Source organism: Nyctereutes procyonoides, unplaced genomic scaffold (assembly GCF_905146905.1).
Source record: "Nyctereutes procyonoides isolate TBG_1078 unplaced genomic scaffold, NYPRO_anot_genome, whole genome shotgun sequence".
Lineage (NCBI taxonomy): Eukaryota > Metazoa > Chordata > Mammalia > Carnivora > Canidae > Nyctereutes > Nyctereutes procyonoides.
The window spans coordinates 12,996,261-13,020,523 of NW_026575130.1; the positions used below are offsets into that span (position 1 = coordinate 12,996,261).

Genomic DNA, 24,263 nt, shown 5'->3' on the forward strand with positions numbered 1-24,263 from the left:
GGTCCCCACGTCCACCCTGCACCCCTTCTTCCCCCCCTGCACCATGAACACCAATGTCTGCGTGGAGCCGGGGCCGAGCCCGGAGGCCCCGGGCTTGCCCAAGGAGAGCCACCTGCCCGAGGGGGCCCTCAACAGCCTTGTGGATTACAACTCGGAGATGGAGCGCTACCGCTCCTTTGCCACCTCCTTCTACAAGACCAACGGGGGCGCCTTCCCGCAGGCGGCCAAGATCGCGCGCATCACCACCCCCATCTTCCCCAGCAGCGCCGCCGCCGCCGCGGCCGCCGCGCGCATCGGCATGTCCCCCTGGAACTGCGACAACGCGGCCACCGCCGCCGCCGCCACCGCCATGCTCTGGGGCAGCGGCGGGGGCGGGGGCGGCGGCGGGGGCGGCGGCGGCGGCGGCGGCGGCGGGGGCGGCGGGGGCGGCGGCGGGGGCGGCAGGAAATCCTCCTCCGCCGCCGCCTCCTCCTCCGCCTCCTCCTCGGCGATCCTCCCCGCGGGCGGCGGCGGCGGCGGCGGCGGCGGCGGCGGCGGCGGCGGCGGCAGCAGGACCAGCATGCACCACCGAAACGACTCCCAGAGGCTGGGGAAAGCTGGCTGCCCGCCAGAGCCGTCGTTGCAAATGGCAAATACTAATTTCCTCTCCACCTTATCCCCTGAACACTGCAGACCTTTGGCGGGGGAATGCATGAACAAGCTCAAATGCGGCGCTGCTGAAGCAGAGATAATGAATCTCCCCGAGCGCGTGGGGACTTTTTCCGCTATCCCGGCTTTAGGGGGCATCTCATTACCTCCAGGGGTCATCGTCATGACAGCCCTTCACTCCCCCGCAGCAGCCTCAGCAGCCGTCACAGACAGTGCGTTTCAAATTGCCAATCTGGCAGACTGCCCGCAGAATCATTCCTCCTCCTCCTCGTCCTCCTCCGGGGGAGCTAGCGGAGCCAACCCGGCCAAGAAGAAGAGGAAAAGGTGTGGGGTCTGCGTGCCCTGCAAGAGGCTCATCAACTGTGGCGTCTGCAGCAGTTGCAGGAACCGCAAAACGGGACACCAGATCTGCAAATTTAGGAAATGTGAAGAGCTAAAGAAAAAACCTGGCACTTCGCTAGAGGTCAGAGGAGATGATTTCTTGTTTCCCAGTCTCCCCCCCTCCCTCCTCACTCCCCTCTCTTCTCCCCTTCAGGGCTTCTTGTCTGGCTTGAAGATGCAGTACCCCTTTCCCGAAGCGTCATTCAGGCTGTAAGATACAGTTGCAGGTGGTGGCGAGGGCACGGCCTCCCCTCCACCCTCCGCAGCTGCACTTCGCGTGGAACTGGCCTCCAGATGGGGGGCGCGCCCCTCCTTTTTATCTGCGGTGGTAAACTAATGTAATTGGTCTGAAAAATCAGAAGTTTCACATTCAGTATGCTCAGAAATGCCCCTTGGCGGTTTAATATACCTCCCTCCCCCTTAGTGTTAGTTTTAAAAGCATCTCTGCCCAAAGGGTTGGACACATCACATTTCATATACTTTTATTGGCTAAGAGAGACTTATTAGTGGCTCAGTTGTAACAGTGAGGACACCATTTGTGGCACAGGAGCCTACGTTTCCATTAACACACACACACACACACACACACACACACACACACACACACAGTAATCTTGGAAGCTGAAATAAATGGATTCAAAAGGGTGTTCCACCCCCCTTCTAGAATAGTTTTTCTCTTCACCATGATAAAAATGTTTTTGTTTCCCATTTTCTGCATATCTGGTATTTTTTGAGAAAGCGGGAGTCATACAGAAAGCTGAACGCCATCTGCAATTTTTAAGGGGATGTGTCTTAGAATCGAGGAACAAAATTAGTTCGTTTCGGGCAGGTGATGATCATTTTATTTAAGAATTGTTTTTGCATAGTTTCACAAGCAGATGATTACTAAAATTTGGTTACCAAAGAATATTTCCTTTGAGCTCTGCGTTTGACAAAGTAACCATTTTGTGATCACAAAATTGTTCTATAAACCAAGCACAGTTTTGATTGATCCCCTAGATGGTCAATCGTAGTTTCTTTTTCCTATATGTCCTTAAAACAGACAATGTACCGGTTATCACTAAAGTAATTGTTAAATTAGACTTTTTAATTGTGTTAAATACAAAGTGATGTGTCTGGTGGAAATTTCATATGGTTAACGTGATCAAAACAAAAAGGGAAAAAAATGTACCATCATAGGTGAATGAATTTAGTGGTATGTTTAGCAAAGATATGTGAACAAGGAACCATATGTAGTCCCTTGATAACATTTACAGAGCAGATGACAGGATGTTCATATAAACTTGAGAATGTAGATGGTGGATTTAGGATATGGGAATCTTCTATGGGCTGGATTATAGAGTGAGACTGGCTCTCACAAGTTATCATCAAGAGGGGCACTTGCACATTCTTTTTAAAAATTGTGAGCACTACTTAAAGGAGTTGTCTTCATGAAGGACTGGTCTTTAAAAGGATAAGAAAGAAGAGTTAAAGAATTTTGTTGCAGGTTTGAACACATAAATGAGATACAGATTTTTTAAAGTTTTATTAATATACAAAGCAAATGGCATTTTGGGATTCAGGAAATAAAACAGTACTATATTGATATCATTATTGATTATGATCAGTTCCATCAAAATATTACATGTGTTCCTCTTTGTAAGAAGGCCCATCTCTTTGTCGAAAGTTTGACTTTACTCCAGGGTGGCTTACTACATTTCCACTGGCAGCCCTGCTTAAACAAAGATAATAGCAATTATAAAAATTCAGGTCCATGTATTTTGTTAGGTGGCAAAAACTTGACTTTAGTTTTTAAATTCTGCTTTCTGGATTAGGTTATTGTAACTTACCTTTAGGTCTCTAAGGCCCATAGGAAATTAAAATTCTGTTCATACTAAAATTTCCTGTGAATACCCAGTTGATAAGGACTAGATGGCGTCTATTTTTCCTCTAGAACTATAGTATCTAGAGTTACAGATTTCATGTTGCTGGTAGGCCACATCTTTAGCTAAACCCATGGCACTGCCTGCATCCCAATTTAGCGTATATGTTGGGTAGGACCACTGAGTAATTCTGATTTATTTAGTAAATAACCACTCTGAAGGAGCTTAGCGTGGATACCAATAGGTTTTCTGCACAACTTTCTATACTGATTTATCAGTCTAGACAAACTTCATAGATTTCCCGTTTTTTCCTTCTTTGGATAGTTTTCCCACAAACTTGTGATGTTTAAATTCTTTAGACATTTTGATCTCATATGACCCTGTAGTATTACCTTTTTTTTTTTTTAATCCGAGTGCACAAAGGTTTTGTTGATCTTCAGAAAATGGAGTGTAGGTAAGAAAGGGAAACAAATTTCTCTCTTTGTAGAGCTCTCTGAAGATGTTTTCCTAACTATAGTACCCCTTCCTACCAGAGAATGGGTCATGGCTCAAGGCTAAGATTGTCAGTGGAGTGTTACTTGGCAGAAAGAAAAAGTTTGCGGGGGGAGCTGTTTTGTTTCATTTTTTTTTTAATTGGCTAAGATTCTAGCTAGATTATTTTAAAAAGGCAGTGGCAGCCTTAAGCATATGTGTATCCACACAGTTTTGGCTGTAGGGAAGCAGCTGGATGCATGTCAGAGTGACGGGGTTTACATGACTGAACCAAAGCTGGAACAGTGTTTGCTGGTCGGTGAAAAGTCCCCTGCTGACCTGCCTCCCTCTCTAATTTGGTTCCTGTAAGTTATCATCATCTGCGGAGATGTTTTAGAGATTGAATAGACTCCCTCACTGAGGATAATGATTTGGGGATTCATTATGGATATTACCTGTGGACTTCAGGTTTAAGTTCAGGAGCTAATATTTGTTGGCTTTAAATTATGGACACCAATGAATATTTGGATCGTAATCACTAGTTACATTCTTATTTATCATTTCAAACCTCGTGTGTCCTTCTTCCCTTTGACTTATTCTCATCCCAAAGGCTGGAGGCTTAATCAGATTTTCAGGGTGAGTAAACTGAAATTAAGACAGACTCACATGGATGTGTTGGGATTCTTGCCCACATTTTTTTTTTTTTTTTGAAGCCTCCCCTCTGGCAGTCCTTTTAAAACAGGCTTACTTATTTTCAAATTTTCCTGCTTAGTCTCATGTTAAGAGCATCTTAATGCCTTGGAAATATGTTTATAAAATCACCCCCTGGTAATATTCCATGAGATAACAGTACACATAAAACAAATTTAGTTTTTCTGTGATACTGTGCACTGCGTATTTGCATGTAACACTGTTCATTTAGTCATTTTTACTACATTAAAAAACTCACTGATTATTCAAAGCAGTTATTACAAATACTGCATGACCTTTCCACAAAAAAACTTATCTTAAAAACTTGCATCCTAAATGATCAATATTAAGTGGAGAGATTTTAATAAACATGTGATTATGCATTATGATAATAAGTTACATAAAGTCACTTTGCCTCATGCAAAGGTAATCAATCCTTCAGTTTTCATATTCACAGCAGTTACATTTCTGATATGAAGATCTAACTTTTTAAACTATCCCCACCCGATATGGCTCAAGGGATAGAATCATCCCACGGGCAACCCCAGCCTCTTAGTCTCTGAACATTGTTCAGGTGACATGATTGATCTCTGTGGGACAGCATTAGAGACCACACAGATCTGGTTTCTCTCCCATTAGCTGATTTATGGAATTACATTAGTAAGCAGCACCTCAGGAGGTTTCCCTGCCCCCACCCTTGGCTCTCAGCTCTAAGTTACACACTGCCATGACAAGCTGGAGGAGGGCCTTGAAAAGGATACCCTATAGTGAAGAGACTGTAGTGAAGAGAAAACTGGAGCCTCAAGAGAACCGACAGTTTTAATTTCTTTCTTTTCTTTTCACACTTTTCTCTCATTTAAAATATTTATCTATTGAATATACAGGCCAACAAGTTAGGTTGATCTTCTAAGGGGTTTGGTGGAAAACACCCAAATATTGCCCCAAACTTGATAACTTGATTTCTTGAAGACTATTTTAGGTATTAAGTTCTTAGCTATTGAGTTCTAAGACCCTACCACCACACAAAGGGCAATCGTAAAATTCTGGACGAAGCATTGTCTTCAGGGAAGATGATACTTGCTTCCTGAAGAAATTTATTTGTAGACTGTATGTAAAATAGGTGTGGTCCTTCAAACTCAGAATCCGTATAGTTAAATAATGAAACCAGTCAATAATTGAAAATGTTATAAGTTTTTGAAGTTAGGTGACTTAAAAAAAGTGTATCGGTAAACACAAATGTTTCATATCTTAAATTGAAACATCCACCAGTTTGTCATATATCATGAGAGAATGAGTTCTCAAATTTTAGTAAAATCGACAACATGCCACTATAAAAATGTAAATTTTTGTTTCATTCTCAAAATGCAAATATGACTATCAAAGGGAAAGAGGAAAGTTCTCAATCAATTCAAACAAAATGATAGTACACTAACACTAGAGTGTAATAAAGAGCTAATGTAGGAAAAAAGCTCCTGAATTTCATAAACGATAAGAAAAAACTTTAGAAAAGTTTAGCCTTGACTAAAGCCAAGTAGATTTGCTGTCAAGGCATCAAACTGTAATACAAGTCCAACAAGACTTTCCTTCTATCACTAGATCTAATACAAAGTAGTCAAAGTTGTTTTATTTAAAAGGACCATACATTTGAAATACTTCCTAAATGAAAATACTACCCCCACCCTTGCAAATATCATGTAAATTATAAGAAATCTTTTACATGGCAATTAAGAATAGTAAAATAAAAGTAATTAAAATCCATATATAAGTTATCCACTAAGAATATTTGAAATTCAACTGTCATGAAACAAAATACAAACGAATAAGCAATCAGAACAAATCAACAGTAACAACTTTTAGACTAATAAGATAAAAATATCATACATTTTAAATGAGAATTAAAAGTTATCTAATGATTAAGAAAATAAACATTACTTGATTTTTAGACTTTTTGCTGAATTGATGATTGAAGTACCGCTGCCTACCTTGGTTAGTCCCTTGTTTTCCTTAGTGAACAGTTAGGGTTTTTTTTTTTTTTTGATGTATTAATTTTTTTTAATTTATTTATGATAGTCACAGAGAGAGAGAGAGAGAGAGAGAGAGAGAGAGGCAGAGACACAGGCAGAGGGAGAAGCAGGCTCCATGCACCGGGAGCCCGACGTGGGATTCGATCCCGGGTCTCCAGGATCGCGCCCTGGGCCAAAGGCAGGCGCCAAACCGCTGCGCCACCCAGGGATCCCCAGTTAGGGGTTTTAAATAGTCAGCCTTACAGGTTGGCAAATACAGAACAAATTAATAAACTAGTCTATAAGACTATAACTGGAAAGAAGTGGAAGCAGGGTGGGCATTTCATCTCCATTGGCTCTAGTTTGGCAGGTTGGACACTGAAGATCTATGGGGGGGGCAGGGTTGTGAACCTGGTATATTCTTTCTGGATACACAAGTAAAACAATCATTTAATTTGGTAAAAAAAGTGTTTTAGAAAACTCTCTTGAAGTTGTTGATGCTTAGAATTGTTCGAACTCACTTGGTTAGATTGTCTGAATACATTTTTCATTTTTACCAGAAAACAGCTCACTTTTAAATTTTGCTTTGAAAAAGCATAATAAAATGTCCCACTATCCAGTAAATTTCATGAGTGGATATGCTTACCATTTTTACATGTATTTTTCCTTACATTTTACAAAATGTTAAACTAATGTATTCATTATATAAAAATATCTAATCAAATTAAGAGGCTAAATTCAATATTTATTGAAAGGAAGGCCCACATAAATATCTAAGTTGGATAAAAGACTACTTCTCTTTTAGTTTTCCTTTATTTTTGTTAATCTTTAAAAAACAAAAATGAACCCAAAATAATGGTAAAATTTTTCATTTGTATGTGTGATTTTCAGTCACTGAGTAAAATGTAGATAATCTTGGTTGGGGGTGTAGAACACCCCAGAAAATACCACTTTCTACAAACATTTATTTTCAAGAATATTTTTTGTTGTTATCAGTGTATATTTTGAAGATTCTGCAGATGCATTGATTTTGCTCGTTGTGTTGCGGGGCTTCTGCTCATTCTTAACAGTTTTTCATCTGACATTATCCTATTGTCCTTTAGAGTTTCAAAATATTTGGGGCAGGGGCACAGGGGTGGTTTATCCTTCAGTCATATCTTGTTCCATCACATACAAACACCTGTCCTCATATTGAATTATTCTGCACGGTAATCGAAAAGCCTCCCTCCATTCAGCATCATATGTTTTCTGTTGTTTATTGAGTTATGTTGCACCATACTTCAGATGCGACAGCCATTTAATAATGTTGAAGACTTAGCTCTGCAGGGGCTAAAAGGATCCCAGCAGGCTTGTTAACTTCTACTCTAAAACATTATGAGAAATATTTTTTTCCTCTGTGAAACTTCGGGGCTTTCTCTTAATTTATTTTAACAGCATAAGAATCCAAAGCCAGGTATGAGAGCGAGCCTGTTAAATTTTTCTGTTTTTCTTTTTCTTGATATTTAACGCACTTATCTCCCATTACATTTCTGAAAAACAAATGGCAAAGCGAAAATTACTTTTTCAAAGAAGTAATACTAAAAATGTATTTCTTTGGCTGATATAAAACCAAATATAAATTGTATTAGGAAAGCATACTGTTAGTTTCTCGGCTTTTCACTTCTTTTATAGTTAAAAATTATATTTGGGCCATACGGTCACATTTAGATGATAGGTTATGGGAAGAGCCAATAGTATCAGGTAACTTACAGTTGAAATTAGCCACATCAGTGTAACTTCTCTGAAGCTTGTTTCCTCATCTGTAGAATGGGGATAATAGTATCCAGTAGCTTACAACTTTTTTTTTTTAAGATTTTATTTATTCATGAGAGAGAGAGAGAGAGAGAGAGAGAGAGAGAGAGAGAAGCAGAGACACAGGCAGAGGGAGGAGCAGGCTCCATGCAGGAAGCCTGATGCGGGACTGGATCCCTGGACTCCAGGATCACACCCTGGGCTGAAGGCAGGCGCTAAACCGCTGAGCCACCCAGGGATCCCCAAGCTTACAACTTTTTGATGCTGTATATAGGTTAGTGTACTTTGCGAAATAAAAAATGCTGTATGATTTTTCATTCCTATGTTAAAGTCCTCAGTGAAAAGTAGAGACTGAGATAGCCAGCTATGTTTACAGATAATTCCGTACATCAACATGTTGCTTATAGTTTTCAGAAATTAAAGCCCAGGTTGACTATGTTATGGCTTGTGTTTTCTGAATTTTTGCTTTAATCATCCACTTCACCAAACATCTGGCTTGATTTCACTTGGAAAGAGATAAACCTGATAAACAAGTTTTCCTTGTTCTTGCACCTCAAATGCCTAGGAGAACACAAATAACCTAGTCAGTCCATCTGTGTGGTGAGCCAGGTTAAATAAATCAGTGCTCTTCTTCCTTACCAAAGGTACACCACTGCCATTAATTTCTATAACTTTTGAGAGAGGGAGAGAGAAACTGACCTTAACACAATGCCTTTGTTTGGCTACTATTTTCTTTATTTGGACAGACACAGTTGGGAGCTATACTAAGTGTGAATTAATTTAAGAAAATCATTGGAAGAAAGAGGAAAGAAATGGTTAAATACTCGTGAATTCTAGTTGGAGGACATGTTTAATTAATATTGGAAAATTTTAGAGTTACTTTTGTTTTGGGAGATAGTTGTGTGGGGGAATAAAACAAGTGGATACACGTTTTGAGATACAAAGTAAAGTATACAGAACTTTCTTTTTTTCTGTTTAATAAGGAGAAAGTATTTATGAAATGAAGAGAGTCATGAACAATAATAGAAAAGGCTGATGGTTTTTTGGGAGAAAACAGTGATAAGCCCTAAAAGACTTGGAATACTAATCCAGAAAGCATTAAAAACTGAGGAAGGAATATTCAAGTCAGGATACAATCCAGTATCTAGAAGGAACTTTGTCAAGACAGGATATGGATGTCTGCTTTCCTTCAGCAGTTATAGAAGTTTTGCAGAGAGTGGAAACTATAAAAAGAGGGAAGATAATATTTTTATGACTTCACTCAATATATTTGGTTTGAGAGTCAGAGCTAAAGCTCAAGTTCAGTGGAGTGGCAGCTGAATCAGAGACAGGGAAAACAGATTGTGTTATAGCTGATGTTATTATTTTTACTTATGTCTTTGAAACATTTGGTAGAATAATTCCAAAGTGTAACTAAAAGAGAATGCTTCCAAGATGGGTGGAAAATGGGATCCCATTTGGATCTCCTCTGTATCTAAATTCATACTTTAGAGGACATTCTGGAGAATGTGCACAAGTGTCAAACTGGGGAAAACTCTGCTGAAAGTGCTGTTTCTTGTTCAAGGACTTAAAGAAACAAAAACCTGGATTGGTAGAATCAAAAGGATAGAGATGTAGGTGGGCAAGGGGGGAAAGGGACAAATGTTTATAGATCACAAAGCCTCTTTGGCATTTCTGTGTATTTCAGCCAATTTGGCAAATTCCAGAGAAGATATATTTGCTCCAAACCCTTATAGATTGAAAAGAGATGAAATACGTTTTAAAAGAAAGATAGACTATAAATTTAATTGTGTGGAAATGATGATTATGGGTGCTGGTGAATCAGTGGCAGGAAAGTAACTGTCTGTGCTGGGGAAAGATTGGTCTATGGGAAGTGTTCTCACATGTAGGTTAAATGAGTTAAAACCAGTGATGGTTTTAATGGAATCAAGAATAAGGAAAAGAACTAAAATTCTCAGTTGTATGAATTGATGGATGAGAAGTGAGAAGATGTGGCATCTTCTAGTAAACGTTAAATACTTTGTGTGCCCTAATTTTCACCCATGAAAAATAAAATCGAGAACATCGGCCTTTTCTGTGTCAAAGGAAATACATATTGGATCTTTTATGTAAGGCTGCTATATAGAGTTACATTCATTATGAAGTGGAGTGGTTTTCGGATTTTCCTCATGTGATTCTCTTCACATGAGTGTGTTATTTCTGTGGCGTGGAGCTGTGTTTTTCAAACTGCAGGTGACAGAACATTAGTGGTCCATGTGTTGGCTTGCCATGAGGATTTTTAAAAAGTAGAACAGAACAGAGTGGAACATAAAATATATGATTGCAGTACATACAGTAAGAGTACATATTGTTAAACTTCTGTTTCAGTTTGTATGTATACATAAATGTATGTGTATGCATGTACTAGGCTGCTATGTAAAATGTATTTCTAAGTGTTGGTTGCAGTCAAAAAAGTTTGAAAAACACTAGTTTAGTGACAGCACCAACACCATTGAACAAGTCTGTAGTGAGGAGAGAAATTATATTTGTAAATGGAACAATGGTAACAAGATAAAGAGTAAAATTTGAATGTATTTCTATCAATAGCGTGTCTTTACTTCTCCTAGGCAGGTCTCTACCTCTGCTGTATATTCATGAATCCATGGTATGTTACTGATCACATAGTAAGCCCTTGATCAATTCAATCCAATTTGATAGATCTTTAGGTAGGAACTATTATTTTCTAAGATTTGTGGTTAAGTGCTGTGGATGTGGATATACAATACACATATGTTTACACAAACAGAGACAGACACTTGTTTAAGGAACTTAAACTTTTCATTTCTGCCTTTTGCAACACCTACCTAAATCTCTAACTCTGCATCTTAGTCCTTCATCCAAGATACTTAGTTCTCTGCTTACATTTTTAACTTTCAGTCCAAGAAGTGGACACGTTTAAAATGACATAATTGAATCAAAACAATATAATTGCTCTGTAAACAATGTCATACCTATTTAAAAGCCTTGGGATTCCTTGATGCATCCTTGGCTTAGTTCTTCCTCAGGCCTAGGTAAGAAATACAGATTACTATTTGTGATCTCTACCTGGTTTCCTCAGGTGGTTGTATGGTATAGAATTAAATTTTCTATTAATAGAATTTTTCAAGGATTAAGAAAAGAAAAGGATACTTGCTTTGTACATTTGAACATACTGAGACTCTACAGTATGATTTGTTATTTCAAGTATATTTTACAGAGTAGTGGAAATCGTTGTTTGACCTGAATAAGAAAGAAGGAAGGGAGGGAGAGAGGAAAGGTAGGCAAAGTATAGTGTTACAGATACAAGGGAAACCCGAAAGGAGCACATTGGTAGAAAGGATTGTCATGTGCAAGGTCATCCTCTTGAATCTGGTTTAAGTAAGAAATTGGTAGAAACAGTTAATGTCTCAAAATTTTTGGCAAGATGCCATGAGTCTGGGCTTAGACCCACTAGAACTTTTCAACACCGTTTCTTTTAATTTACCATAGCGGAAAAAATAGTTTCACAGAAACTAGTTTTTTTCCCCCACCTTGTCATTTCTCTTTAAGAGTAATTCACTCAGGTCTGCAGTCAGAAACATGGAAAAGCCAAGGTGAGAAAAAGAATGCTCCAGATTAGCGATGGTGTTTAGAGAGATGAAGGCTATCCTATAAACAACCAATTGGTCAAAGATATCTGTAATTTTTAAGTGGTTATATAGAGAATTTCCTAGAAAATACAAAATGCGCATACAGAAAAGACTCCAAAAAAGGTGGAAGAAAGAATATTAATCACTACATCTTATAAATTCTGTGTTTGAAAAAAAGTTAGGCTTATTAATTGACTCTGCTAGATAGTTTATTTTGTGAAGGTGTATATGTTTGCACAAAGATACTCATAGAAAAAGAAGTAGTATATCGAAATCCTCTGAGGAGAAATTTAAATCTGAATATTTAAGGACTTGCTCTAGCACAAGATATGCTGATATCATGGTAGTACAGAATGCTTATATATCCTCTTAATGAGGGAAATTAGTCAATATATTTCGAAAGAGCTAGGTAACATGTGATAACTTGATAAAGTTTAAGTTATAATAATTGTTGTTAATTTTATTACTTAAAGAGAAAAAAGGAGAACAAAAACTCAGAATGATTGTGAATTTAAGCATTTGGTGTGATGACAATTACAATTATTAAAAAAATTTTAAAGAAATACTCCAAAAGCTACGTGTTATTTTCAGAAGTATAGTTCTAACCAAGTACATTATTTTGATGATAATGACTGAAATATTTGGAATTTACTCTAAATTCTTATAAGTCATTTATGGACATAAAACATGCTTTGGTTTCTTTGGGTCTATTGAAGTGGTTGGAATGTCATAGAGGATTCTGAACCAAATGAAGTACAGTGAGTACATCCAAGTTGCTAAGGAACTTAGCCTAAGAGAAAAATTTTTATTAAAGTTATTTTCACTTTTTATATAATATAAAAAAAGAATATTTCTCAAATTTTCAAATCTATAATATTTCAAAAAGAGCTGTATTTTGAATTTTTTATAGAGGTTTGGTGTAACTATTGTATTTCATTTGAATACATGTTAGAGACTGTCCAAATCAAAGCTTTAATAATTTTAAAACATCACCTCATAATATTTTTTGAGTGACCTCCCATTTCCTCACATTTTACAAGAATTTCTTCTTCTTTTCAGTAAACGAACAAAACAGTTCAACTGTCTGCTTTAAAATTAATGAAAATTTTCAAAATTGTACAACTTTATGACAAAAAGAATGCTGGCGGTTTTTCAGTAGCTGATTAGCAGTGATCTCACCTAAAGGCATTGTTGCATTAAACAGGATTAGTCGAGTGACTTCCAGGGGAGATAGAATTATCTAACTTTTGTCTCTGCCGGGTAGATAGATGGGGATAGGTATGTAGGCATATTGATTAACATTCATCTATCATATAACCGTATATATTTGTGTATATATATATTCATAAATGAAATATAAACATGGAACATATAAATAGAATTGACTCTGTTCTAATCATTCTTGACAGTATTGATGTTATTAATCTAATTTTTGCTTTTTAATGTCAATTTTACCTTAGTTGCCTTTCATATTCCCTCTAAGAACCTTTAACATAGGGTTAAAAGTACTGTATAAAATAATCTTTCAAAAAATGCCTTTTTAATTGGTGGGTCATTGAACAATTTTCCTCTTTCTGCTTACCCTGGTATTATCCTATTACAGTTTATTTTTATATGTCCAAGAACATTTCAAGTTCTAAGTGACTCATTTATATTACAATAAATTTACTTATTTGTTAGAATGATTTGATTTGAAGTGTTTTTACCAAAATTACTTGAAATATAATCCTACATAGTATTAATCACAAGACTTGCCTAAATAAAGTAAGTTGCATTAGATACTAGGGCCAAAGTGGGCACCTTTTTTGGTCACTTTTGGACGAGTGTAAATCATGGTGGTAAGCTGTTACTTTCCTTCCTACCAACCCATGCCTACCCATTAGACACATAAATTCTCCTTTAGACTATTGTTTTCCTAACTGGTTCTACTAGCACATTGCTTGACTTAGCATCTGTTCAACATAATATATAAACCCATCTTTCCATCTACAAAAGTTACCTAGATTTATCTTCTCAAGTCATGCTATCAGAGCCTAAAACCATGCTATCACAGTGGTGATGGTGAGGGTGGTGGTGTTTGTGTAGGAGGGGGAGGAAGAGGAGGAGCTGTCAATATTTGCAAAGCAGAAGGAGTAGCAGGAGCAGCAGGCTACAGAGGATGGATACTAATGAAAAAGCCATTGCTAGTTCTTCCCCAGTAATCAGAGAAATCCTGGCCATAAATGTCGATTTGAAAACGAAAAAAGTAGAGTTCTTATAATCATATTTAAGGCCTCCAAAAAATTGGGTTGTAAGTTACTCAGTTACCTCTTTGGTACTTTCTCTCTTTTAGGGAGTGGTCTAATATTCCAGTTACTGGTAATATTGATGTTTTTAGTTTACATTTGGATAATGGCCAAAATAAAATGTGAGTGTACAGATACTTATACAGTTATATGATAAATGAATCTGAATTATGAGAAGACTTAATCTGATACATATCACATATGTGATATATATTGTACATATATATCATACATATGATATAATATTACATAATATATATGACATATATATTACGGTAGGACAGAAAAATAAAGGTGTAACCTAAGAAGTAGAAACTGTTTACTTATATTAGTTTATATATTTTTAATTGAGGCATTATTATTAAAATATAAAGTTTTTGGTTATAAAACAGTAAATTATGGGACTGTGAGATTATCACATATCATAAATTAATTGTTCTTTCAGATTCACTGACCTATGCCATACTTGTGCTTGCTAATAATTCTAGTAAAGTTAGTGAATTACTGGTCTATGATTTCTGAAATATATTAATTATAAACAGGATATAAAAAATATTTCTGCTAAAAATATTTTAGAGTGTCTCTAACATTTCTTAGGTATTATTTTAGATCATAATTAATTATCCAAAGATTTGTATTAATGTATGTGTGAATTCAAATTCACAATATTGTATGTATAATACAATTTTTCATTTCTTTAAGTAGTTTTTGAAATTTTGTCAGTAAAAAAAATTGAGAACCTATATAACTTGATGTTTCAGCATTCTTTGTGAATCAAAACAGGAAAAAAAGTAATTTTCTTCCTCCCTCAGGAATCCTTTCCTTCTGTTCATGCAGAATACTCCAGAGTTTTAAAGTTTCATATGAAGCCAAAACAAAATATGATCAAATATCTAAAGGCAAACAGTGGTACTTACTATTATCTCTTGTCATACTCTTGTAATTTCTGTTGCAAAATTACAGTGATTTATTAAGGTTTTCAAGTTCTAGTGTGAAAAGGTCAGTCAAATGCTGTGAGGTGTTCCAATTTCAAAGTCTTAGATGGTTGGAGCCTAAGAAACTTATAGGGGACTCCTCATAGGAAGACAGTATTCAAGAAGAGTTTAAAAGAGGCTGTACTGGCTAACTACAGTTTGATATTGCTTTACTTTGGATTAGAAAAAGCACACTTCACATCATTACATATGAGAATCAGAAAATGATTAGGTGACTTCCATTTCTTTAAGTAATAATAAATAGGAAAGCAGGAAACTATTTTTGATTAGTTTAAGAATAATTGTAGCCCAAAATACTGACTCCAGCTTTGAAATCATTGTATTAGAAGCATCCTGTTTCACAATAGAATTCCGAAGGCTTTTTTGGATTAGAAAGTATATGAAGAAATATTGGAAACCTGCATTTAACTTTAGTTACAGAATTTTCTAATGTCATAATTATTATCTCAATTTAGATAGCTTTATGCATTCTGAAGCAAATTTCAGCATTGAGTTCTCTTTAATTTGCCCTTTGAAGGTTAATGAGCGACTTTACTAAAATGATGGGTTTTGTTCGTGCCACACTTTATATGTTGTATCTAAAAATGAATAGCCATTCCCACATATCTCTATGTAGAGGGAAGTGTGGATATCCCATTTGCAGCTTTCAGAAGATGAATTTTTATTAGAATTTTTATTAGATTTGCCATATTTTAAACAAGAGTATGTAGATGCATGCTCAACCTGAAGATACCACAGTTCATGTGACTGCTCAGCAGACACCAAAAAAAGAAAAATACTCAAATTCTTTAGGTGGCAGCCTTGGGGATTTTTACTTATTTTAGATTGTTTAATTATTTCTTCACTGCTGATTTAACAAAAATTAAGCTTAAATATACCTCTGCTGGAGACGTACTAATAACTTTTTGTGTTCATTTTTTTAAAGTATATGTAAGCTGTACTTGGGCTTGGATTATATAATTCATAGTCTGTATCTTACACAAAATTCTTATATATCTTATACAAGGAATTACCATTGCTTTCTAAAATTATTTAAGGGGGAAACAGCTCATTAGTTTAGAGTCTTCAGTATGTGGCTCTGGCTTTCGTAGGACTGAATACTCTGGAACACCATGCTTTATAGTAATAGGGGAAGGAGAACGGAGGCCTGCAGGTTTCTCCCCAGGCCTCCTGGGAGCAGGCTGCTGTATGTCAGTGTGCGCACCTGGATGAGCAGTGAAGGCTGCCTTAAACAATGCTGCTCAACTCCATTCTATTCTTTACCTCCCCGCCCCCTTCTCTTCCTGGGGAATCTGGCTTTCCTGTCACTCAGGTTAACAATTTCCTGCAAGCATCATGGAGATCCAGAAAGTCACTGTAATCTCATCAAAAGTGTGATTCCCCAGCTGGGACTGTTGAATTTATACAACCCTAAGGGAGCTGGTCAGGGTGCTTAATCCTCCCCGTTGGTGTGCTGAGATCCCACACCATTTGAAGTAAAAGTCCTCTAACGAAGATGACCTCATTAGTTGACAGAATTAGAGAAGATAGGTCCCCAAATTAGTACAGAATTAATCAAAAACCTATTTTTAATCAATCTTTTATGTATTCATACAGTTTTAATAAAACACCTATGATTTAACTAATATTTCATGTATGAAAGCAAACAGTGTTGCTTTGCCCATCTTGGCCAAAGAGAACTCAGTCCAGGCGTAAAGTAAATTTCCACTGAGCCCAAGTGAAAATTGGGCAGGAGGTCAGGCATACATCTTCTGCTTTTTGTGGCCTAGGGGCACTAAGGAGTTTTGTCACTTTTTTAACCCTGAATAAAATTTAGAGCAACCTCACTTCAAGCTTCTGGTGCCTGCCTTGAAAATTTGTTCCAGTTAATGCACTAGTGGTATTCTTGTTTTCTCACACATTTTAGGTGATTTCCCAACAAATCACTTTTAGGCTTCATAACCTCAAAATTCTTAATATGAGGGATAAGTAATTTTTAAAAGATGCTTCCTTGCTTATCTTCACCCTTCCTGTGTATCAGTGGATTGTCTCTATCTTTGTATATGGAGATACTACTGGTCTCAATGTATGCATAATAATATGCACACATCACAGTGCTATATTTTGTGACAGGTTGTATTAGTAAAGAAAACTAGCTCTCTGCTTTTCTCATATTTGCATTATCTAATATAATTTTTGGTGCTAACAAGCATTGAGAAATGATTATGTTTCTCCTCACAACCATGACCTTTGATCTCAGGTGACATTTGATGAAGCTTGCTTTTTCTAAATATTGCAAATAAAATCGGGTAATGGAAAGGGGCACAGGAAGAGCAAAGAATTGGAAAAGATATTTCAAAATGTATCCAAGACATAAGGAGTTCACCTCATTTAAAAAATGTACTCCATACATTTTTCTGTTTATCTTCATAAACATATATGTTTATCAAGATACAAGATTATCTAAGTATATACTTACAGTCTTGTTTCCAGTTGGCATCTGAAAGTAAATTGGCATCTCTATGTCATATTCTATACATGTAAATGTGAATATATATGAATATATATGCACATGTTTATTTTTCATATGTGAATCTGTAATTGCATGGATATGTTTGGATCTAACTTATCTTGTTAAAAATGACTACATTTATATAAGTATGCATACTTATATAAAATTTATTCTTAGTTGGCATCAGGCAGCAAGCTTAGCATCTGGTATAAACGTCTAAGTTTTCATTTACTGCTTGTGTGTGTGTGTGTGTGTGTGTGTGTGTAAAGTGTGAATATTAGAATGAATATGTTTCTTATTATTTCATATAGTTCCCTTAATAATGACTAAATAAAAGTAAGGAGCATATACAATTATATTTATCATTCAAAAGTCAATTTTGGAAAGTGGTAGAGGGGTTTTTCTCATCAACCAAATCAATTGATGGGGATTCAGGTATGCAGCTGGAGAGAAGAAAACATTATACCATGAGGAGTAAGGAGTAAAATATTAAAAGTACTATTTATATGGAAATAATGTACTTTCTTGAGTTTTTAGATAATATTTCACAAGTTAAATATTTTTGTATATACATTATACAAACTTACATTAGAGTCATTAGTTTGGGGTGCCTGGCTGCCTGGGAGAGCATGAGACTTGATCTTAGGGTCATGAGTTGGAGCCTCACGTTGGGAGTGGAGTTTATTTTTTAAAAATGATTAGTTTGAAAAAAAATCATTAGTTCTTACACATTCATTTTGAAATTTATTGTGTTGACTGTGAGGACAAGTTTTTAAAAATTCTTTATAGTGCAAATAGTGAAAAGTGGCTTTGCTTTCCAAAATGTTTTTTTTTTTCATTTAAATTTCAAGATTACATTATTACAGTAGACTTTTTCAACCAAATAAATCAAATGTGAGAAAGTAAATAAAAGCTAGCCTCAATTATTAAAGAGTACTTTAGAGTAGAATTTTTCATGTATTTTCTGAAATATGAAATTCAAGTGCTATTAACACCATCTTAAGATTTGTTTACAAGAGGTGCGTGTGTGCACGTGTGTGTATGTTCATGTTCTGTACCTACTCAATAATTTGGTAACATTCAACATACCAATTTATATACATATTCTTAGCAGCCATCTTGTATTCTACACAGGATTGTTGGACTGTCTAAGAAATAAAATCAACTCTCTTTCATTTGCTCCTGTAGGAAAATGTAGCTTATTGTTTCTTATGTACCTTCAATATGTTCTCATGTGATTCTGTTTTTTAAAGAACAGTATAGTGTAATGAATTACTGTAATATTAATATAGAGAGGAAAATTCAATACTTTAACCTTTTTCTGACAAAAAAAAAAAAAAAGGCCCACCGTAACTTTAAGTTTTTTGTTAAAAGGATGGCTTATACTTTTGGTGCTAACTTTTTACTCCTTTGGAAAACTATAGTCTTTTTATGGTACAAAAGGATAGTTATGCTCCACTGAGTATCATTGGCTAGTATAAGTTTGTCTCATATATATAACATTAATTTGTTGAAAATGCAGACTTTAAAATAGTGGCATATGTTGTCAGTATAGTTTTCATTTGATTATTTGCAGGAATGTTTAGCATGAGCGGTTGTTAAATGATAGAATTAATATCAATGTAATATTTCTTGTTGTCCTATAGTAAATGAAATTCCCCAGAGTAAAGAAATTACTTCACTGAATTTCCTAAATATCAACCTTATATAGGATGCATATGTATGCAGCAGATACAGACTTTCTGGCTGGACTTCCTACTATTGGCTAATAGTTTGAACCTCCCTCTATATTCTAATGGCTATCCATGTTCTAGTCTGTGTTTCCTGTATTTCTTAGACTAACGTTTTGAGCATTATATTCAGTAAATTAGCATTAAAGTCAATATTCTAATTTTTGTAATGTTCTAAGGCTGAACATTTTTTATTAAATGTTGAAATATACAAGTCATTATGTTGTGTATTGCTGACTAAAAATATTGCTGAAGTGTAAAGGAGAAAAAAATCTAATTTTATATTGGCATAGAAAGAAAGCTTAACTTGTTTTCTTGCTCTTTTTTTATAGAGAACACCTGTTCCCAGCGCTGAAGCATTCCGATGGTTCTTTTAAAGCAGTAGTATATCTTATTTTCAAGGCATTTGGAAGTGAAGGGCAAACTAATGTCTTGTTTTAAGAAACTGCTTAGTCCACCACTGAAGAAAATATCCAGATACTATTTTCATTTTATGTATAGGGGTTTCTTCCAAAAAAAAGGAAAAGAAAAGAAAAAAGACATATAAAAATAATCTGGGAGCTTGGGGAATTGGCCAGTCTATTTACTTTCAATACACTGATTCTTTCTTTGATGTAATTTAGCTCTACTAGTGAAGTTGTTGTCTATTTTGAAAGTGGCTGTAAAAAATAAGTTTGGGTAAACCCCTGCTGTAAAATCATGTATCTTTGCAAAGTACATATCTATACTTCATTTTCAAATATATGTGTTTCAGTACTGTAAACTGTACAGATAGCAGCTTGTATTTTGTGTGTTTAGACACAAGGAGACAATCATGTCTGAGCATCTATGGAGATTAACAGTTTGTACACAACAGTATGGTTCTGCGAGTTAAATCTGGAGCAATAAATTTTAGCTTTAAATATTTTTTGCCAGTTGTTTCTAGAAGCAGCAACAGCAGTGGCATGTTTTGCCATGCATCTTTCCGTAGAGACTTGATGCCAAGTTTTACAAGACTAAAAGATTACGATGCATCCAGCAATTACCTTCAGTTGTATTGTTATAAGAGGGGAAGATGTTATGAAAGTTTCAATTAATCTTTTGAGCACTATATTAGAGTAGTGGTTATGCACTTGCATTGCTTACAAACGAGCTGTACAGAAGGGTATACCTCTCAAATACTTAGTGTAGTTGACTTGTCTTGGGTTGCACTGTAAGGCGGAGTACTCAGAGTAGTTGGAACATGCAGAATCAGTTGTATAAATTAAAAAAAAAATACCAGTGTTTTCTAGGATACAGAGAAAAGTATCATATCTTAGGGGGGAGAAATTCATGACTGACTTTTTTTTTTTCTCAGCCCAATATGGGATGTATGTTTTTTGTTTGTTTATATTTTGCTCTCTTTTTTTGGTAGGAAAAAGAAACAATAAAATGTACCCAAATGTTATAATTCCATGTATGATATGAAATGGGTAGTTTGTTTTAAAATTTGAATACATAAAGACCTCCTGCATTGAGGCATGACTAGATATGTTTTTAAGTTAAAAGAATTAAGCACATTCATAAAAGTGAGGCTTTTAAATCTCTTTTTATCTTCCTTTCTCATAGCCTCCCAGTTAGACCAGTGGCCTTCCCCTATGCCCCCAGTGTAATGTTCCATTACTCCCATTCCTATTTTGTCACCTGATACTTTCATTCCTGAAAAGGCAGGGCCACATTCTGTGGGATTCCATAAGTGCAAACAGCTCCAAACACAAAGGAGCTAATGCTTCATAGGATCTGTGCTACCTTTTCATGTAGGATTTGGTTTTCTAATGGCAGGCAATATTCCTAAGGCTGTCCCAATAGGATAGATATTGTGATGACATGATACCTAGGAAGTTTATAACTTTTACTTTTTCTTGCCAGATTACAAAGACAATTTTCATCTTCAAGAATAAAATAGAGTTTAGCAAAAATACATGGAGTATTGAAGTTGCCATGTTACTGTAACTTTTGTTCTTTATCCATTAGCCAGCTGTTTTAGCCTGTGACATCCATTAGTCTGCCGAAAAATGTTAGCAAGATGGATCATGCAAAGAAAAATAACTTAAGAAGAGAAAGGGTGATGAAAAGGACTGTAAAGTTTTAGAAAGACTAGCAGATTAATAAATTTAAAAGGCTAGTTGTAGTTGTGAATGGGAAATAATATGACAGATTTTTAAAAACATGGAAGGAGCACTTCATTATCAGAGTACGGGTGGGAGGGGTAGAGAAGGTACCTGCAAAAATGCCAGTGTGTAAAGCAAGTGACTGAACCTGGCTAGAATATGAACGCAAGACCTCCAGGTACAGTCAAATGGGCTTTTTAAGGAAAATTTATTATATATTACACCTATCCATGTTTAAAGAAGATCATTAAATAATTGCAAGCTAAAATGTGCTGTATGTTAATTCTGAGATAGCTTTCTGCTTGATGTATATTCCTCTGAGAGTTTCTATTTAGAATTTCTGTTTCTGCTCTGGGACCAATGAGAACTATATGAGTTCTTTCTTGTCCATTTTTATTTGATTTTACTTATTTTTAAAGCCAATTTGCTAATTAATTACAAGTAAGTGAAAACTTACTTTCTCATTTGAATGGTAAGTTTGCCTTGCTTTTTGGAAAATGGTGATTGTTACTACAGAATTGAAACAAACGTCTATTCAGATTGCATAAGGCATACAATAACATGTAAAGATCTCATGACAGTGTACTGAGAGTCTAATATACATGCCAGTATCGCATGTCTTGATGTGTTTTTGTTTGTTTTCTTAAAGAACTAATGAATCTGTATATTGTAAAATGTGTTTTACATGCCAATTCAGTTTTTTTAATGAAAGAAAATCTGTTGATTATTGAAATGGAAAAGTGCAGCTTTTCTTTAATTTGCTTACGTTTTCATTCTTAATATTGTTCTTTTACACCACCCTTTTTATGTTTTTGGTAAAATTCTATTTACATAATGTAGGGTACATATAATGTTCTCATTGGTATGTTGAAGAAAGATGTTACTCTTGGCCTCCTTCTTGTTCTCTTCCCCTGAAGTCCATACACTGAGAACTTGTAAAACAGACCATTATAACCCTGAGGGCATGATTTAAAGGTTTACATTTTTCATGATTCTACGATACCAATGAAATGTAACTTTTGAAAATTCTTCACTGTATATTTCATATTTGATACCAAGAAAATTTGGAAGATAGCAATCAGAATATAGATGGTGGTGAACTATACAGCTTAAAAATTGCATATCAGAGAAGCCAAGTTAAAAACTTTGTAAAAGAGGTTGACATACACAAGACTCTTACCTTCTCTAGGTGTAGACAAGGAGATGCCACATTCTGTTAGCAGTTGAGGAGAGCTGGAAAATATACAGGGTGTTGGTATGAAGTACAATGAACCAATTTCCTTGTCAGCTGTCACTCAAAACCCTAATCATTAGAAGAACCTCATAAAGCAAACCTCCCTCTTTTCAGGCCTTCAAACCAAAGTGGCTTTCTGATGGATTTTGCCTGCCTGTGTAGAAGTGGAGGCATATTTAAAATGAGAAACGTATCCATCCTTAGGAGAGAAAACAGGTAATAGTCTTTCTCCAGTGTAAGAGTATATAAAAACATCTCCTGGTTGCTTAATCCTCAACACCCAACTTCCTTCTTCTAAACACATTTATAGGGAGCAAGAGATGGTGGGCTTCCCATGAATTACTATTAAGCAATCACTAACAGAAAGGAATATTCCCTTCCTTTCATTTAGAATCCCTGGCATGTAAGTTGTACAATTAATGCTAAAGCATATAAAGTCTTTAAGCTGATAGTATCTGTAATCAAATAATGAAAAAAGAGGAAAGCAGTTAAATGAACACACTATTCAGGGTCAAATATATTCAGCAAAAAGCCGTAGTGGGTCTTTGATCATGGTCAGATTCACAGTGATATCAAACAGTTGGTTCTCATGTAACAGCTAAATGTTTCAGATTTTGTTTTTATTAAATTTGGCAGTTTCACACTGAGATCTGTATTCCTAGTGAATAAAAGACAGCTACTATGTGAGGAGGGATTCCATTTTCACAATGGCAAGGAAGTCAGATATTTCAGGAACATGGGCCACAAAATGTACTCCTTTCACAGCGTTCTCCTATTCTGAACTGTGCAGTCATCTATTAAATTTTCTAATAGATATTTGTGTAAGGTGTATGTATGCTTGTGCAATTATAAAAAAGCAGTTTTGGAAAACAGTGTATTTATTAAAGAAAATTACTTATGGGGCATGTACAAAACTGTAAAAAAAAAAAAAAAACTAAAAAAAAAAAAAAAACACATTCGATTTGCCCAGTAAAGTTGTTTTTGTGAAATTTCTGTGTTGTTGAATAAAGGACTTTAGTATTCAAAATATCTCTATTTTTCCATGAACAAATTTTTATTTGTGGGAATTGAAGTAATGAACATATGATCTTGAAAATCTAATTTTGTTTATGATAAAGAAAAGCTTATAATTCTACACTTGCCCTTATGTCAGCAGAATGAATACTGTATATAAATCTTTCATAAAATATGCCGGTTTTGTTCATTTTGTTTTTCCTCATAGATTTTGTCTTTCTCATATCTTTAAAGAAAAGAAAAAAAGAAGAACATGGTTCTTTTACATTTCTAAAGGATATATTTTTTGTTGAAAGCTTTAAAAGGTCACCTAAATAGAGGAAGAAATGAATGTATCCAAACTTTTCTCCTTCCTTCTCCATCCTAAGTGTGCCAGGAGAAAGCATCCCATGAATGCCTTGTGCCATGAATGAAAAGCCCTGGTGGTAATACTGGAAAGCATTGAAGTGCATTGAAGAAATGTGCAACACTGGAATTCTATCTTCAGCCACTCCCAGCAATACCCTGAGATTACATTTTTATTGTGTTACTTTTTAAATTATGGAATATTGTGGTCCAGCCATGCTGCTTATTATTTGGTGGTGAATGTGCTTAACCCTTACTTACTTCACTGCTTCTCAGAACAAAGCTCTAAGTTTTTTTTGAAACTACAAGAAATGTAGAATACAATTGTATATCTTGGAAATCTTTAATAAGGTTGCAAACACGGAACTTCAAACAATTGAGAGTCCATGTCCACAGAAAATAATACCACATTAGAAGATTTTTAAATAAATTTTATAAATTTCAGGACGTGTTCTCTTAGTATCATGTCACAAATATAAAATATGTTGGCCATGGCAACAGAATTAGATTACATAGAGAAAGAAGAATCATGGTAGTTCCTGGACCT

General features: G+C 35.7%; 1 protein-coding gene across 1 annotated transcript; it reads left to right on the forward strand.

Annotated features, from left to right (window-relative positions):
- Nucleotides 1-23,292, forward strand: CXXC4 (CXXC finger protein 4). The gene is made up of 2 exons (XM_055342417.1): nucleotides 1-1,111; nucleotides 19,327-23,292. Exons 1-2 carry the CDS (start codon nucleotides 44-46, stop codon nucleotides 19,369-19,371), a joined length of 1,113 nt encoding a protein of 370 aa, XP_055198392.1. The 5' UTR covers nucleotides 1-43; the 3' UTR covers nucleotides 19,372-23,292.
- Nucleotides 23,293-24,263: the final 971 nt, after the last annotated feature.